Raw genomic sequence first — 17198 nt, forward strand, 5'->3', positions numbered from 1 at the left:
ATCCTACATTTTTCAATGATAATAGAAGAATGTAGGGGAATTGAGGGTAAAAACAACCATAACTCACTATTTCAAAGCGTGCGGTGGTTCAAACTGATTCGCTGGATTCCTCGGAAAAAAATGCATAAGATAAGTCTCGTTTGGTTCAAAATTTTCAAGCCCGGTCATAGTTTTTTTGAACTTTTTGAAAAAATGAAAGGGATTTGAGGGTTTGAATCTTGATGAAACTTGATGTTTCTTCGAAGAGACTCTTTTTACTTAACTCTAAGCGTACATCTTTCTAGGATATGATGGCTAGCATCTTACAAATGCTAAAACCACCAACCCACAGAAAGTGTACTATGTATGCCGTGGCCGGGATTCGATCTCATGACCGTTGGCTTAGAAGACTGGAAAGCTAACCTCTACGCCACGGGCTGTGGCAAATATTATTTTCAAATTCAAGTTAGTTCTACCAGGTGTTTTTTTTTATCAAATCCTTTCATTAGAAATGATGAATAGAAATATTACTCATAGATTTTTCTGTGATCGAAAATTTGACGGAAAATATGTTTTTTCCAGGAGTTACGCCTTGTAATTAAAAACATAAATTAACTTAAATCATTCGAAAAACATATCAAAAGACTGCTATACACGACCAACCAAGTCGACTCTTATAAGAAAAAGGCATTTTTTCTGTAAGGAAACATAAATGGTCATTAGTAGAATTAACTAAATAAACATTTTTTCAGTCCTCGAAGAAGATCCAATGAGGATCAAAATGTTTGAAACGTAAATCAATACGTCGTTTTTTATGCAAAAAACAAAACTGCAAGCAAAAAATATTCTCCGAAAAAAGGAAGATTAAAAATTAACCATTTTCAATCGTTTTGCTAAATAATTTTTAATCGTGGTAAACTGTCAACTGTCACTTTGTTTTCTAGCGCAGAATCTCTAATTCAGAATAAGATATGTCATTTATAATTGATAATTAATTTGACGGCTATATCGGTGAATTTTTATGTTCTCTTAGTGAGAACATTTCAAGATTTTGAAAATTATAGATGAATAGAAGAAGATTAGAAGAAAACTATAGGTGTTTTAAATGAACGGGTAGAAATTTTTAGGAAGCATTTTCATCACATACTTAACTTTTGTTAATCACGGACCAACTAAGTTGAGTATGCGATGAAAATGTTTCTTAAAAATCATAGTGATTATCTTCATCAATAATCATTTCGAATAATCAATGTCTTACCGGAAAAAGCATTAGTTTAAAATTTTGATTATGATTAAGTAATGTTGAATAAATTTGTTATTTTTTTAAGTTTGTGTGATGGTCTAAAGTAAGTAAAAGTAGGTCTTAAGTAAGCTTTTAGAAATAAATTTTCTTATTCATTGTGCATTTTTTATTTTCATTTCGAACTTCCAACCTGGCATTCGCGACTCTATCCCCGTTGCAATTGGCGGATCGTTATTGAAAAACTTATCCGATACTACTGTGTTCGATGTTTACTCTTGGGCTCAAATTCACGGACATCGGCTAAGGAAGCAACAGACTTGCCAACTGAGCTATATCACAAGCCCCATTTATTGCCATTACGTATTATTTTGTCATCATTGAAACCAATAATAGACTTTTAAAATTTAATTTTAATGTGGGTTCTTGAACATCCATCAAAGCATTTCTTAAACATAAGCATTTTAAGTTTCTTTCAAACATTCAAGCACCCTCACTGATGTTCTTATAAAGTCATAGTAAGTCGCTCTGGTTCCATCCACGCATATTTTATAACCTTTTCTACCATTGAAATTTAATTTGAATCTGACCTTGAGTTTTAGGTTTTCAATTTAAAAATTTGAGCGTTACAATTAAGTACCAAGCATAACACGTTAAGAGCACATTCGAGCAATATAATCAAACGAATTCATTCATGAATGTTTATCAATGTTTATTGAAACCAACACTTCTGCATCAATCAAAACTTAACTTGCACGACTTAATCCTATCGAAAAAATATCACGTCAGAATGTCGTGATCCCATTCATTGATACCTACTTTCTGTGTCGTAAGAAGAAATCAATTGGGAGTCTATCTGAACAAATCGTGTTGTCCATCGAAAACAATCACTCGTTTTAATTCAGCTATGTTTTTTCTCGCATTTAAATACAATTTTAAATAACATTCATTAAGTATGTTTCAGATCTTCACAGAGAGAAATCTGATAATTTTTTTATAATCTGTTATGAATAAAGATAATTTTCAGTATCAATCCAGCAAAACTTCAAATTTCCTTCCGGTTGTAATGTTCTCCAATGACGACAAATAATATGTCCAATAATCACAGACCGCTTGGGATAGTTTTTCACGTTTTATCACCTGAGACACAATCCGCCCATGAGCAAACAGATCATAAATTACAAGACTCAGTCGTTGAGGATCTATGGTACTATTTAAAAGGCGACTCAATAGAAACGACAGCTGTGGTGACGGAATTCGAACTAGTTCTCCGCATCTACCTGAGTGTGTATGAATGAATGAACGATTGCACGAACAAGAGCACCTCTATGGATATCTAATGGTTCCGTTTCAGGAAACCAATAATTACAACTAGCAGCGTGCCGGTCGATCGGCTGGTGGCCCCAGAATCAAAACCAGACCGTATAAATAGTACCTATGTATTTTGAGCTAGTGGTGGGTACCCACTTTATTTTAGTTGGTGGTACTTAGTCCCGGCATCTCGCTCGTCGAAAGTGGTTAAGCTTCGATGAAGAGACCGCGCCGATTTGTAGAGAACTTGCTCGCTGTCGATCGAACGGGGGTGTGAAGCTTATGCTTGAGAGAGCCGATAAGATCGGTATTTGAACTACCTGCCTCCACAAGCAATGACTTCCCCCAACCGAATCAGTTCTGATCCCATTTGATTGACCACTGCACTGCATTGACCAGTCAGTGTACCTACCTGTGTTCTGTGCGTGGCTGGGTGTTCGAGAACGAGAATCCGACATTGACTGAACTTTGAAAGATGAGGACTGCCGGTCAATTTGGATGGAATGCAGCAAACTTCCATCCGGTCTGTTCGAGCTGTCAGAACGGCTGTTTACAGACTTTTATTCAAATCAGATGGTGCATACCTACACTAATTTGTTGAATCGTGCTGCAAAGTTGTTAATTATATTTGTCTTAATTGAAAGCGTGTCCCAACGAGAGGTCATCTCCGTCGATTATATCGCTACTAAACCATACGAACTAGGTTTATAGATCGAAATCTGATATGGACAGTAAAGAGAGGATGTTTTCTCGAAATATTGTCAATGATAACAAAATCATTAGGATTTTGTTGTCAGGAGGTTTGAGACCAGTTGAGCTTACCATTAACGAATAGGCAACAAAAAAAAAATCAAGCAACGTCATGCAGCTCGGACTAGTTTAATTTTTTGTCTCAAAGAGTCGACATTGAACGGCCTTGGTGCGTGCGTTGAAGTTGAGAATGCGCAACAAAAATAAGTTTCGGTTGAAATACGTTTTAATTTCTTTAGTATCGCTATTCACCTAATAGTTTGTAGAACAATATGTGGGAAATTTAAAATAGGAATGACTTTAAATTAATGGATTGGACTTTCTCAAGATAGTAATCATTAGATTTTTATCTTTTAATTAGTGGAATTTTTTCCTGATCTGTCGTGTGAAAATTCATTTTAATTATGTCTTATCACCATTTTAAATCAAAAAGTTAAAGAGATTATTATCAGGTTATCGTTAAATTACCTTATCGGTGAAATTACTACAAAACTCTCAACAATATAGAATCGACTTAAGTTCATCTTCTCAGTACTCTTTTCCATAGCAATCTTACGATTTCTCCTCAAAGCCAATACATATAAAATATATATTTATCAGAGTTAAACTCATTGAGTGAGTCTAATGATTATTTGTATGGAAAACCAGTGGTTCTATCTTATGCCAACTTCTCTTATTCTATACGAAAAGTATACCTTTTTTTTTTTTTTAAAAAAATGTGTGAATTAGCTCAACTCAGAATTTTGAAGTCGTATTTTCTCAAACGAAGTTTTTGTTTTCCAAAGCTTCTCATAATCTTTTATCGATCATCCCCTCTTTACCATATGTTTTAGAAAAAAGTTCTGGAGTCACTATCTCATATTCAAACCAAGGCAAATAGAATTTCATCATCATCAACAAAATTTTTGTTGAGATAAAAACCAATCTCCTTACAAGAATAATTAACCGAGCACAAATAACGCAGGGTGCAACACGTAGTTTGACGATGAAATACTTATGTCGATAACAGAAAAACATCTTTTCAAAATCCTAATGACAATTAAAGATCTATTCAGTAAAAATATAAACAAATCAGTGACATTTTTTAATTATTTAATGCCCATATACCCCACTATCTATCTATAGGGGAGAGTGAGGATACTTGATCCCTGGGGATACTTGATTCCTTCGCATATATTTCGAAACTGGAATGTCTTACAAATGTCAAATACCCTAGAAAAATATGCCAAATAGAACAAAACAAAAATGCTGTTATTACAGTAAATTTTAAAAATTTTATTTTCCTAGTCATAGAACTTTGTTGGAGAAATTTAACAAAATGTGATTTGAAGAACATTTTTTATCACTTTAAAATGTTTCTCACATGAGAAAATTATAATATTTTTTTTTAAATGTCAATCGTAAGAGAATAATTTGAACTTCATTCTGCCTTATTTTCGAAGCAATAGGAAACTATCATTTTTTTAAGAAGAAGTTTTTCAAAATGTATGTTATGGATACAATTGATCCCTAGAGTCCAAAGTGATATTTTTCTTCTAAATGGATCGTGAACATTGGTTATCATGAAATTACTAACATTTGTCCTATAACTAATGTAATCCAGTAATTCTCTGGTTAAAAGGACTAAAAATATTGTATTAATCTGAAAACTAGAAAATTGCGAAGTACGCAATGACTGTAGGGAAGTAGACAAATTTTTGGAATTCTCTTTGTCTGAAACTTACAAACTGTGAAGTTAGAACTTATATGACAAAAAAATAGTTGACGGACCTTTTATCTTCGGATTTTACTAGTGCCTAGGGTCAGGGCACCCTGCATTAAGGATCAATTCTCCTTAAGTAAAGGATGAAGTCTCCTTTAACTTAAATAATTTCACTTTTTTTTAGTCTCACGAAAATTCTTCTAGTTTATCTATGGGTTCATGTATCGTTCAATCTTTTGGAGCATATAAACTTGAAATTACACGCTGTCAGAAAATGCAAAAGACGGTGTGTTGCAAAATGTTCCCAAAAATATATAATGAAAATAAGAAAAGGGGATCAAGTATCACCATTCTCCCCTATACATACACTGCTGGCCAAAAGTTTGTTATCACCTCTTCAAAAACATGGATATTTTGAACGGCCCTATCTCAACCATCTCAATACATATTGCAATTTTTGTTTATCTCATTCAAGAGATAGTGAGCAGAACTTTTTTTGTATGCACAGAAAAAAATTTTGACTATTACCTGTCACTGAAACTGCAACCTTTAAAATAAATCATCCTGTAATTAACAAAACCTGTAATTTTAAATTGTTTTCCTTAAAAGTTAACGAAGATTCATTTATTATTACAGCGAATGTCCTGTAAAAAGTTGTACACTGAAAATTAAATGTCACGTGATTTTTTTTTCGACTTTTAAAATTACGCAAAATGTCCTGCTCCTTTTTGTTACAGGACATTTGCGTAATTTTACAGGAAATAATTTTTGCTGTGTGTTTTTGACAAAAGTATTTGTTAAATTCATATTACCTAAACTTAGCTTAAAGTTGGGACGTTTTCCAAGACCTCTTCCAAAGGGGGTCTCTCAAAGAAAAGACAAATGTTTGCATAACTCGAGAACTGATTAAGCAAATTTGGCATGGGAGAGTATTTGAGTATGAGGAATGTTTCTATGAATATTTGGTACCCTTCCCTTTTCCAAAGGACAGATAGAAAGGGGAGGGGTCTTCTTTACAATTTTCAGCTTACCTGGAAAACTAATGAAGTAAATGGCATCAAAACCGACATAGGAAAGTATTGGAATACGAGAAACGTTTCTATGATATATTGAGAATCCTCTGTTCTTCCAGTGGGAAAACTTCAAGGGGGAGGGTGTTCCCATACATTTTTTTCATTACCGTAAAACGGGGTAGCTTTTATCAGCAGGGTAACCTTGACCAACAATAAATTTTTACACATTTTCATCAAGAACTCAGTCTATAGTTTGAATTTTTGAAATCTGTTTTCTTCATTTGAAAGCCTACTTTTTAGTATCAAATAGGCAAAATTTGGTCTCTATTTGACTTTTTTTTCTGTTAGTAAAAATGTAATTTCAAAATCCTAAAATATCAAGTTTTTCCAAGGCCACCAAAAAACAGCTTTCTTGATGATACCAAAAAGTATTTGTAGGCAAACGAGTTGTTGAAAGTGCAAGAACTACTTTTTTTCTTTTTATGTGTACAGTTAAAGTGCTATTTTTATAGTCATTTAGAGATATTTTTTTTATATTCAAAAAATAAGGACAATTTTTAACATAACTCGAGAACTAATCGATCAAATGGAACCAAATTTAGCATGGTAGGGCTTTTGGATACGAGAAATGGTAATATGCTTATTTTAGGCTCATTTTACCTTCAATTGAGGATAAAGTTAGGGAAGAGGGGAGCTCCGATGCAAATGTTTTGCATAATCCAAGAACTTATCTAAGAAATAGTACCAAAAATACATGGGAAAATATTTGAGTACGAGAAATGGTTCTATGATTATTTGAAACATCATCCGTCTTCTAGGGAGTACCGTCAACTGGGGCAACATGCAACACTTTTCAACTTCATTGGCTTCTAAAATCTTAATGCCCACAGATAATCATGCCTCTTGTACATCAAAAGTTTTAAGGTTGACGGGACTTCAAACTGACGTAGTCAGAAAAATTGTTGGTTTTACCAATTATTTTTAAATTTACTAAAACATGTGATTTTCACCCTACTAAGAAAAGGGGGTAAGTTGCAACAAACTCTGAAATTAATTAAAAATCAAATGAAAACGATTGAAAATTTAAAGTTTTTGAAACATTTGTAATGTCATAACGCATAAAGCACCAATTGCAGTAGTTTTTGGTTTTGTTCGAATTAAATTTTACATTTTTCTGTCAAAAATGTTTTTAAGAAAAAAAGTGTTAAACTGCTGCATACATTTAGGGGTAAAAAATACTACAAAATACCGTCAAACGGGGCATCATGCAACAGCGGGGTTCGATGCAACATTTATATGACACTACATTGAATCAATTTTTAATTTTATGTATTGTAATAGAGTTATCTTTTAATGATAACAAAATGATGATGACATAATTTCTCGCATCTTAAGCTAGATGTCTTAAGTTTTTTATTTTTATGTAAAATTTGGAAAATCGAGCAATAAATGTACAAATTTTAACATTTTTTGATGCCGAAAAAAACTTTACCCAGTATGACGGATCGGCTTGATAAAATTACCTACAAACTTTTTACAGGTTTCCTCATGTTATACCAACACTGTTGGTGTAAAAATATTTTTCGAACAATCACCTAATTTTTTTAAATGAATATTTTTAAAATTCAGTTAGGTGTCTGGGGTAAAATGCAACAAAATGCAAATCAAAGAAATACCTTGTAAATCTCGTTTCCATGTGTTGGAATATGAATGTTCTGCATCACGCGTTTGTAAACATTTAAATTTCATTCATCCAAACATTTATTTTTATGATTTCAGCTTGTAGAATTTTTCGTAGTATTATTTAACCCCTAAATGTATGCAGCATCCTTATTTTCAGAAAAAATGTGCAAATTTGTTTTTACAGACCCAAAAACTACTGCAATTGGTGTTTTCATGCGTATTGGTCTTTAAGGCATCGCAAATATATTAAAAACTATGAATTTTCGTACGTGTTCATAAGATTTTTCATTAAAAACAAAGTTTGTTGCAAGTTACCCCATTTTCTAAGGAGGATGAAAATCGCATGTTTTTAGAAAATTAAAAATAACTGAAGAAACCAATAATTTTTTTAACTACGTCAATTTGATGCCCCAGCATCCTTAAAACTTTTGATGCATAAAGGATACGATTAACTGTGAATATAAGTTTTTTAGAAGCCATTGAAGTTGAAAATTGTTGTATGTTGCCCCAGTTGACGGTATTATATTATCTTAAATCATGTAAATAAATCTTAGGATGAATGAAATTTTAATATTAACAAACGCATAATGCAAAACAATAATATCCCAGCATATGGAAACGCGATTTTTGAGATTTAGTCCTGATTTGCATTTTGTAGCATTTTGCCCTAACTATTTGCCCTAGCTAACTGAATTATAAAAATATTTAGTTAAAAAAATTTGGTGATTGTTCGAATAATATTTATACACCAACAGTGTTGGTATAGGATAATGAAAGCAATATAAAGTTTGTAGGTGAGATCATGAAGCCAATCCGTCATACGAGTTTTTACGGCATCAAAAAATGTTAAAATTTGTACATCTATTGCTCGATTTTTAAAATTTTTTATGAGAATCAGAAACTTTAAAAAACACCTTCACGATGTTAAAAACTATATCATCATCAATTTGTTGTCATTAAATGATAACTTTATAACAGTATATTGAAATAAATATTGAATGAGTGTTGTGGTATACAAATGTTGCATCTAACCCTGCTTTTGCATGATGCCCCGTTTGACGGTACTTAGGAAGTGGGGAGAGGTCCCCAATACAATTTTGTTGGTATAACTGGAGAAGTAATAAAGCAAATAGAATCAAATTTGACATGAGAAGGCATATGAGTACAATAAATGTTTTTAGAAATGTTACAGACCCATCTGCCTTGCAGTGTGGAAAGGGGAAGGGACGAAGGGGGTTCCTTATAAATGTTGTTGTATAAACCAATGGAACCTAATTTGATAAGGAAGGATTTTTGATTGCGAAAAAATGGGATCCCTACCTCCTTCCAGCAATTGCGAATGGGAAGGGGAAAGGGGGACTTCTGTACAATTTTTTGGCATAAATCGAGTTCTTATCAAGCAGTAGAGACCATATTACGAGATGTTGGAATTTGTGACCCTTCCTTTAATCTCGATTTGATTTCAAAATTGACGTTTGATTTCAAAATTGACGATAAAAAATCCGGGCAAATTTGGTCAATCCCCAGAAATTACTCAACAAAAATCAAGAATAAAAATTGAAATTTTTTTCATCAAAACTCATCGACAGATTTTACAACGTATTTCGCGCTGGGATATATTCTTATTTTTAAGTTTATGGCATATAGGCAAATAATAATTCTAATTAGAGAGTAATTAAGACAGAAATGGAATTGGTAGGTGGAAACGGCAAAGCTAGAGCGCTTTGGGTAGAAGAAACGAATTGTTGTTGAAAGTGAGAGCTTAGGGCTTTGTGTTATCGGGAACTTTAAACTATTTGTGTGATTCTTTGCCCAAGTACCAGCTGGTTGTTTGTAGTAAGTGACGAACAAGCCACATTGCAACCCACAACCAGCTACGGGTAGGTCAAATACATTTCTTGATATTTGAATCACAACTTCTAACGATTTTATCCCGATCATGTTTGATACTTTCTATGTACAATGTACAGTGAGTTTCGAAAATCTTATGATGTTTCAAGACTTCAATGCAAGGAAACTTATTTTGGAATGATATACTCGGGATGAGCAGGAATGTTCAACTTCTGGGGATGATACTATTGATATTTTCTTAAAATAATACAGCATAAATTAAGCCCCTGTTATCCATGACTGCTCTTTATCGGGTAGTTTTATGTTTATGAAATAAAACGTATGGCGGCAATAGGATTGTAAATAGATAAAATGCAGATATTTACTGCTTGCATTTTAAAACAACCACTCAGCATCTCCAGCAATTCTTCCGAAAAGCTATTGCATTTTTGCAGCTCCAGTAAACCGATCTACTCAATTCTACGATGGTATGCAAACCTTTGAACCAGACGATCGCACCCTTCCTGGATCAGCATTGTCAGCAGTGGCGTGCACACTTTCCGGCCAGGGCTGGGCACGTTCTTGCCCGGAGGCTTTTTTTTCTGAACTTGTTCCGCATGTTTTGCCATCATCACCATTATCGTTATCCTGAGAGCTGAGAGCTGGCTGTCGTATATTTCAAAAGCTTCCTTTCGGGAGGAGTGCTCAGCGCAACTTTTCGCTGACTAAAAAAAGTAAGGTAGTCATGCGAGGTTGCTCTGTGTGATGTGTGAAAACGTATCAAGAACAATTTAACGAGAATCACCTTTGTCTGGGTCGGTCGGTGATCCTCCTTCAAACAAAAGGTGTGGTCATTCTGAATAAAAAAAAGCTGGTTTCTTGTATGTACTTTGATTGGTCAGCTCGTGTAGACAAATGGTGGTATGAAAATGGAATTAAAACTAAATTATAGGTCATTTCCCGTTGCATGGTTGGGTGAAGACGGTTGAGTTACGATGATTGCGAATCTTTTGCTAGACAATTAAGTTTGTAATGAAATACGCAGACATACTAATAGTCGTCGTTTTCTTTATTCTTTTTTAGATTTCAACCATTGGTCAAGCCTACAGTTATCCAGCGCCCAGTGATATACTATCAGGATCGGAATTCCTGTCGCTTCTCATGCAACCGGAAGGCCGAAACAGTGGAGGCAGTATCGATAGCTTTTATTCCAGCTCAGAAGTTCAAAGGCCGTTAGTATTTCGGGGGTCGCGAAAATATCAGGACATATTTCTGGAACAGAACGCAGATGAAGACAACGAAGACAGCATCCTCCCAATTGAAGCACTCTTCACTTCACGACAGGATTTGGGTCGAAGTCTCAGCAGAACTTTTGGTCACAGAACGAGATATAGATCCAGAAATGGAAAATATTCTTCAACGACAACCACAACAACTAGTACTACAACCACGACTACAGAGATTCCATCAGTGACAGAAGACTTGGAGGTGGCAGCCAGTGAGATCAGTTTTCAAGTAGAAGAAGTTACAGATGAGGAGCTACAAGGAAGCACTACGGTGATAGCAACCACTATGAGTGAGCTAGAGGAAGCATCAACAGTATCAGAGAGCACTACTTCACCGATAAGCAAACAGCCTCAGGAGGCTACAACAGAACTACAGTCGTCAATATCAGATGAACTGCTTCACTTGAACACCGAAGAGCGATCTGTAGATTCTAAATCATTCCTAAGTCGTCTGACGATAGAAGAAAGCTCTCCTTCTATTGGGTTGGATGATGTAGGCGGGTCAAAAATATCCGCTGGAAGTATACAGACAGGAACAAAAAGTCCAGATAGTAATACCGGGCAACCTTTGCGCGGAAGAATGCAAAGAAAGCAGGACACCGCAGTCCCTAGACAAACGGTTATCTACCATGATAAGAAAACCGACAACGATCAGCATCACTCAGTTTCATACAGTTATATGGGAGAAACGGCGCCAAATTTAAAAACCTGGAAAGACATTGATCAAGAGTATCTAGCAAACTCCAAGCAACCATCGAATGCATCTGCAGAGAACCCCATATCTACAACTGTTGTACCAAATTATCAAGAACCAGCAAAATTTTGGTCTGAGCCCGAGAAAAATTACAGTGAACCAGCAAAAGTATGGTCACAACCAGCAAGAATCTACTCCGAGCCAGCTAAATTCTACTCTGAACCAGCCAAGATATATTCGGAACCAGCAAGAATATACTCGGAGCCGGCAAAGATCTATTCGAAACCATCCAGCTATTGGCAGACACTTTACGACAATCCACCCAAGTCATCGCCTTCCAGCACCGAATCACCATCGCAGAAACGTATCGTCTTCAACGAGCTAGACAAAATTCCTTACGATGAATTGAATGCACCCGCAGATGCAGGAAATCCTAGTTCTATCCATAACGCTATCGGCAAGTTTATTCCCAAGCAGCCTCAACAACAGCAGGTTAAGAAAATTTCCTCCAAACCGACGCCTGATCCTACCGAAATCGTCGATCCTTACGTCGAGAAAAAGGTCAACGGCAACGGAAGCTCCCCTTCGGTTCTAGTACAAACCTTGGCTCCGAATGCTGGATCTCCCGAAGACTCGAAAGTCGGCTACGTCGTCGAAGGACGAAACTACCGCAAGTATCGGGTGGAAGAAAAAACGCCGGATGGATTCATCGTCGGCGAATACGGCGTGCTAAGCCACAACGATGGCAATCTACGAGGCGTTCGCTACACTGCAGAATCGGACATCAACCCACGGTTGATCTACGACGCTCTGCTGAAGTTTCTTTCGCTTTGAGTAAACTGAAGACAACTCTACGCTGCCAATCAAAGAAATACTCCGAAACTCACTTCTCGCCGTGCCATTCGGCTGGCACAAACAGATTCGTAGACCGATTCGTGACGGAATTGATCAATCGCTCAGCTTTCCTGAAAGCTGAGCGAAACAAGAAAGCCGATGCCATACGACAAAATAAATCAAAACTATTCCCCCTCTCTCCTTGATTCTATAGCTATGAACAATGTATTTATTCATCAACTCAGCAAAACAGTGACGAACGAACTCCATTTAATTCGAACTCGGTAACATCCAAAAGTGTTGCTGGTGTTAAACGAAAGGGAAAAACAATGGATTATCGAAAATATTTAAAATGTGATAATAGCTTAGGGTAAATAATTTATTATGTTAGGTCATCTGCGGATGTAAGAGTCAAAAACTATCATCGAGGAAGTTTCAAGTAGTACCAGCACTAAATACATGTACACTACAAACAAAGCCCAAGGAATGTCTGCTCAAGTTAGTAAGTTATCTGTCAAAAAACCCCGAGAAATGACCGGATTCGATCAAAGTTCTTGCCATACTGATCTAAATATTAGGTAGCAGTCAACAATGCACAATGACTGTACTGATGAAACTGCGAATGGAGCGATGCGATAGTATATGTTGAATAAAGATCTAAGAAGCTGCATTGATATTTTTGCTTTGTGTCGAAAGAAAGTCCAAAAACTAAACACAACGCATTTTCTTAGATTAAACTATCATCAGCTTCTCTGGAACAATTAAATTTTTGAATCGATCATTGATTTTAAAAGGCACTCCAAATCTGGACGAGATATAGGGAAGAGTGGGGATACTTGATCCCCTTTTCTTATTTTCACCATATATTTTTGGAAAAATTTAACAACTCGCACTCTTTTACATTTTCTGACAGCGTGTAATTTCAAGTTTCTATGCTCCTAAAATTAGAACGAAACTTGAACTCGTAGATGAACTAGAAGCATTTTCGTGGGAGTAAAAAAATTGCGATATTTTTGAAGTTAAGGGAGACTTGATCCTTTATTCAGGAAGCCCTAATCCATGGAAATCAAACAAAATCCCAAGATAGAATGTTAATTGACTATTTTGGTCATGTTGTTCTCATTTCACAATCTATTTGTCAGAAAAAAAATCTATAGCTTATTCTCTCCCTTTTGACATTGCATACTTACGTGCGCAATTTTTTAAACAAGAGAAAATCAATTAGTTTAGCCCTTTTCTTCAGATAATTGATGGATGAATATTGGCTATTGGATAAATATAAGTAATCTCGTAATCAGCAATGACCACGGTCCATTGAGAAGAAGAATATACCGGGATCTATTGTACCCAAAATCAACATTTTAGAAAACTTTTTCTGAAAAAAGTTGGGAGTTTTCCATCGCTCTGAAAATATTGTATTTTGAAGTTCATTTTTTTGTTGTAATATTTCCATGTTAGGAACATTTTAAAATGATGAAAAAAGATCTTCTAGTTACATTTTGTGAAATTTTTCAAACAAAGTTCAATAACCCAAAAACTTATTTTGTTAAAATTTTTTGAGCTTCAACCATTGCTGTTTTGTTCCATTTGGCACATTTTTCTAGAACATTTGATCTTTGTACGACATTCCAGTTTGGAGATATAGCTAAGGAATCAAGTATCCTCAGGGATCAAGTATCCTCATTCTCCCCTACTTTTTTGAGTTTTGACGAGAATCATTCAAATCAGTGTCACGGCCCGAATGTGTCAGTTTCACAGTTTCTCGCTTACGGGTCATTCAAATAATACGTAAAGCCTTTAGAGGAGGAGGGATAGAACTGCTTGTTATGTTTTTTAGATTTTGAATAGAAATTCGTATGGGTGAGGGGGGTGAAAATGCTCGAGAATTGTGTTACGTAAGGGAAAGGTTTCCTAAATGGGCCTATCGGGTTAAATGCGCCTACGGCTGTTTGACGAAATGGCTGACTAGACAGCATATCTAATCAATGCATTTTGAAGGTGATACGCTTTTAACATAAGGCAAAAAAGAATTTTATGAATTTACAAACTCAAAAAAATTTAAAAAATCATACAAGGTTTTGTTACATTTTGATGTAATATTTCGACTTTATAAAATTATACGTAAAGAAGCTCAAAACAAAAACTAGGATGGTTTTTGTTTCTTATTCAAATGAACTTAAAAAAAAATACATATTTCAGCCTTTGTGGAGGTTTAATAATGATTATATAGCGGAATAATTGAGTGTTTTTGTGTGCCCCCATCATGTTTGTAAAATGCCTCCATCCAAAAATAACAGGTTAAATAGAATAAATAAATGATTTTCATCAATGAACCTTCAAATCTATGCTCTGAATAACATCTTAAGAGAGAATTGAAGATCTAAAAACAGATTTGATAAAGTTTTTCTCATGGATGAACTGCCTCCATAGTATGGAAACCCCAAATTTTGTTTTATTCCATAAAATTATAATATACATAGATTTTTATAAAACTTTAGCTTTGTCGTACGGAAATTATTACTTTCTATCAGTTTCAGTTAAATTATTAGGAAATATTGCCCAAAAAACAGGAATTTTGTTCAAAACATAAACAGGCGCATTTAGCCCGCACGGTTTGATGTTCGTCATTTTAGACAACACTTATCATAAAATTGTTTTCTCGGAAACGGAAGAAAATTTTAACATAAAAATTACTCCAATGTATAGAAAACAGATGCCTGCACACGTGAATATAGTTTTTGTACACATATTCGATATGATACTTGGTTAAATCAGTGTTCTGCTTAATAGGCGTATATAGCCCGCTCCTCCCCTAATACAAACTCCGTTCGATTTTGGCAACATGCTCGAACATTTTTTTTTAATAAAAACGAACACAAACACATACAGGATCTCAATGAAACTTGATGTTTCCTCGAAGAGATTCATTTTTTCTTAACTCTAAGAGTACATGTCATGTCATCCAACAGCATTTAAGCATTTTCCTGCTATTGACTGCGCCCTTTTGAAATGTTTTTCAGCCAAATTTATGCGGAAAAGTCAGCCAATTGTCACACATAATGGAAACCCACTTTTATTTAGCAAAGTTATGAAGAAATGTTTGAAAAAGGAAGTAGAAAATGCAAGAAATGGTCAATAACTGTGAAAGTTAGGGGCAATATATGTAAAAACTTCTAAATTTCAATATTAATATTTCAAAAATCCTTTCGTCTGTTATTAGAAATTAATCCGGTGGAGTCACTTCCATCTGTACCGTTGAGCCGTCAACACGTACGCCGGAGCATCGTGTCGTTGCTGTGTACCTGCAGGAACATTTTTACATTATTTATTTTCCTTACCTGTTTTTCAATCAGCACTTTTTAGTGCTAAAATTATTTTCATTTTCTTTTATTCATATTTTTCTCTTCTCTTTCCGGCATGGGGACATCATCGGCCGGCTCAAGAGCCGGTAGAAAGCGAATTGCCGAAACTAATTTAGGTCCATCGCCCAAAAAAGTTGAAATTTCCAATTCATTCGATGTCCTTCATAACATCGGTGATGAGGAAATATTCATATTTAATTCTGATAAGAGTACTAAGAAACCTTCTTCTTCTTATACTCTTAAAAACGAAAAGGTTCCACCAATTACGGTCACGATTCCGGACTTCAATGCCTTTCGGAAAGAAATCGTCACTTCCGTCAAGGATGTGAAGATTTCTTTTCAAATCGTTCGAAGGGGAACTGCTCGTATTTTGGCGGACTCTTTTTATGATTTTCAAAAATTTTTAAATTATTTGAATAATAAAAAACACCATTTTTTTACGTACGACACTAGAAGTGATCGTCCATTTAAAGTTGTACTTCGTGGTCTCACCTACACCTACCCAAAGCCATTTTGGCAATCAGACACCGGATGAGATCACAACTGAATTAAATTCTTTGTTAGGTTTTTCTCCGATTCAAGTAATTCAAATGAGGAAAAGAACCAACACGAATAATATCAGTAGTGTTGGTTTTGCTCCTGAGCTTTATTTGATCCATTTTAAAAAGGATCAGGTGAATAATTTGCAAATTCTTGAAAAGGCTCGTCTCATGTTTCATACGCAATGTCGTCGTTGTCAAGCTTTTTGTCACGGCACTAAAATTTGTAGAATGAATGCCAGATGCATGCTTTGCGGCTCATTCGATCATGAAAAATCTAAATGCCTTTTTGGTGGTGATAAACCACAAACAGAATTTTTCAAGTGTGCGAATTGCGCAGGTAATCATTCCTCGAATTCGATAGACTGTCCCATCAGGGCAAAAATTATTGCTTCAAGAAAAAATCCCAAAGTTGTCAGGAAAGTTTCTTCTCATCCTTCCTCTTTTTCGTCTTCACATGTCAGGCCGGCAAACAACTAATAAAAATGGGAAAAACCAAGCGAAGGCTTGGGAAAATCCCCGAGATTCAAATACTTGTCCTTCTCCTATATTTTCTGATCCTAACAATTTTATTGATTTGGGTGAGATTACTGAGGAAAAATTAAAATTTTTGCATCAAAATTTAATGGAAATGATGCAACTTATGTTGGAAGCAAATTCAATGTTTGAAGCTTTCCAAACTTCTTTAATTATGCTAACAAAATTATTATGACTTTACGATTCCCTCATGGATCCAAATAGATGTTTAAATATTATGAATTGGAATGCTAGATCTTTGCTGGCTAACCAAGATGAGTTCTTTTTATTTTTGAAAACCCAAAACATACATATTGCTGCCATCACTGAAACTTTTTTAAAGCCGGACAATAACTTGAAAAGCTCACCAGAAACAAATCTAAATTTTTTATTATTGGTGACTTTAATGCAAAACACCGATCTTGGAATAATATTTCATCAAATTCAAATGGAAATATT

At 35.0% G+C, this 17198-nt stretch overlaps 1 protein-coding gene across 1 annotated transcript in view; it reads left to right on the forward strand.

Moving 5' to 3' along the window:
- Positions 1-12490, forward strand: part of LOC129753130 (uncharacterized) — a 69825-nt gene extending 57335 nt beyond the window's left edge. The window contains exon 2 of the mRNA XM_055748930.1: positions 10592-12490. Within this exon, the coding sequence (XP_055604905.1) occupies positions 10592-12322 (1731 nt within the window). The 3' untranslated portion in view covers positions 12323-12490. The remainder of the gene's footprint in view (positions 1-10591) is intronic.
- The last annotated feature ends 4708 nt before the right edge of the window (positions 12491-17198 follow it).

This window comes from Uranotaenia lowii, chromosome 1 (genome assembly GCF_029784155.1).
Source record: "Uranotaenia lowii strain MFRU-FL chromosome 1, ASM2978415v1, whole genome shotgun sequence".
Taxonomy (NCBI): domain Eukaryota; kingdom Metazoa; phylum Arthropoda; class Insecta; order Diptera; family Culicidae; genus Uranotaenia; species Uranotaenia lowii.